The sequence below is a fragment of the Rhagoletis pomonella genome, unplaced genomic scaffold, assembly GCF_013731165.1.
Source record: "Rhagoletis pomonella isolate Grant_MI unplaced genomic scaffold, Rhpom_1.0 Rhpom_scaffold_00002, whole genome shotgun sequence".
Classification (NCBI taxonomy): domain Eukaryota; kingdom Metazoa; phylum Arthropoda; class Insecta; order Diptera; family Tephritidae; genus Rhagoletis; species Rhagoletis pomonella.
This window is the reverse complement of record NW_023458556.1, coordinates 35,684,308-35,685,909: the sequence shown is the minus strand read 5'-3', so window position 1 is coordinate 35,685,909 and position 1,602 is coordinate 35,684,308. Positions and strand designations below refer to the sequence as shown.

General features: G+C 36.0%; 2 protein-coding genes across 4 annotated transcripts in view; one reads left to right on the top strand and one right to left on the bottom strand.

Annotated features, from left to right (window-relative positions):
* Positions 1-1,602, top strand: part of LOC118733535 (ubiquitin-conjugating enzyme E2 H) — a 39,959-nt gene that overhangs the window by 33,282 nt on the left and 5,075 nt on the right. The gene's annotated exons all lie outside the window — the stretch shown is intronic.
* Positions 83-1,577, bottom strand: LOC118753126 (putative nuclease HARBI1). The gene is made up of 5 exons (XM_036487991.1): positions 1,232-1,577; positions 858-1,177; positions 696-799; positions 493-640; positions 83-432 (listed from the first exon to the last, which is right to left on the bottom strand). Exons 1-5 carry the CDS (start codon positions 1,333-1,335, stop codon positions 83-85), a joined length of 1,026 nt encoding a protein of 341 aa, XP_036343884.1. The 5' UTR covers positions 1,336-1,577.

Genomic DNA, 1,602 nt, shown 5'->3' with positions numbered 1-1,602 from the left:
ATTTTTCTTATCAGCTATTTAAAATATTATTTATAGACATTCTAATACTTTCTTACGTTACTCTTAAAATTGAATGTTTTATTTAATCTCTTATTGTTTGGCCAATAGCGGTTAGTTGATTTGTTTCCCCTGTATCAATTTCCGATATGGGGTCGGAGTAATAATTTGGAGGATCATAAGGTGTCTTAAACTTAATGCAAATGTTGTGTAACGCTGCAGACACATTAGCAAATCGTGCCACTTTTATAGGGTGATATCTTCCCCTTTTTCCGTATCCTAAAATCCTCCAGCGTCCTTTTAGAATGCCAATTGTTCGCTCAATAATACACCTTGCTTTGGAGTGAATATCGTTAAACATCTGCTCACTTGAACCATCCGATGTGTTTCTGTATGGCGTTATACACCACGGTTCAAGTGGGTAGCCAGAATCTCCTGTTGAAATGTTAATTAATTACTATTACAAAAATACAAAAACTTTACCAAGATATCCACCTAAAAGCCATGAATTTTCCTGCCTGTTTTGTTGAAAACCTTCCTCTAAAGCCCTTCTCTGGTCGGAATGTTTCCAAATGAAGGAATCATGAGCTGCACCACCGTATTGGCAGTTGATTGCCAAAATTTTACATGTGTGATCACATATCTGACAAAAAATATTTGTATCATATTCGTTTTAACAAGAAACATAATCAACTTACTATCATAGCGTTGATACTATGGTACCCCTTACGATTAAAGTACATGTGTTCGTCCGCAGTAGGTTTTTGTAAACCAATATGAGTACCATCTACGCAGCCAATGACTAAAAATTAAGATATTATAGTTAGTAACTTCACAAACTAAAAAAAGGTTTCATTTACCTCCAGGTATTTTATATTTCTCCACAAACCAATCTTTGCAGCTGAACGAATCATGCGGTGCGAAGCGTATGAATTCTGGGCACATCTTCCTTTCCATTTCTAAGACAACACGTGATACAACTTTCGACACAGTGCTCTGACCCATGCCTACTAAATAATCACTGCCAATGTTGTGTTGGTAGCCACCGCTAGCAAGAAGTGATAGGGTGCCTGCCAATTGAAGGATTGGAGGCACCGTTTTGGCATCCGATTGCCTTAAATTTAATTTCTCCAGAACATAAGTAAACGCTTCTTTGGTCAAACGGAATCGTTTCAAGAATCTGCAACGAACTCTTTGTTAAAAAGCTGGGAAAGTATATAAATTATATGCTTACGCTGTGTTCGGCAAGGTTAATGGATTGCTCAGCTGCCTTCGTATCACTTTTTCATCTCCTTCGCTATCGCTGGAGCTCAAATAAAAAAGCAAAGTCGGATCCATATTTAAATTTTCGTTTAACTTGCATTTAATTTTTCAATGTTTTCACAGTTCCACAACTATTGTGACTTAAAAATACGATCCAAAGCATAGTGGAACTTAAAAACTATTGTGAACTAAAAATAAATTACTTAAAAGAATTGTTTAACGCTCGGATTATTTTCAACTTGAAGATGAAACCAAAGACGATATCTACGAGCCAAATTGATAAGTATTATGTCAATTTATTTCTTTAGCTTTCGGTGCTAATATTGCACCCTCATCAGAATT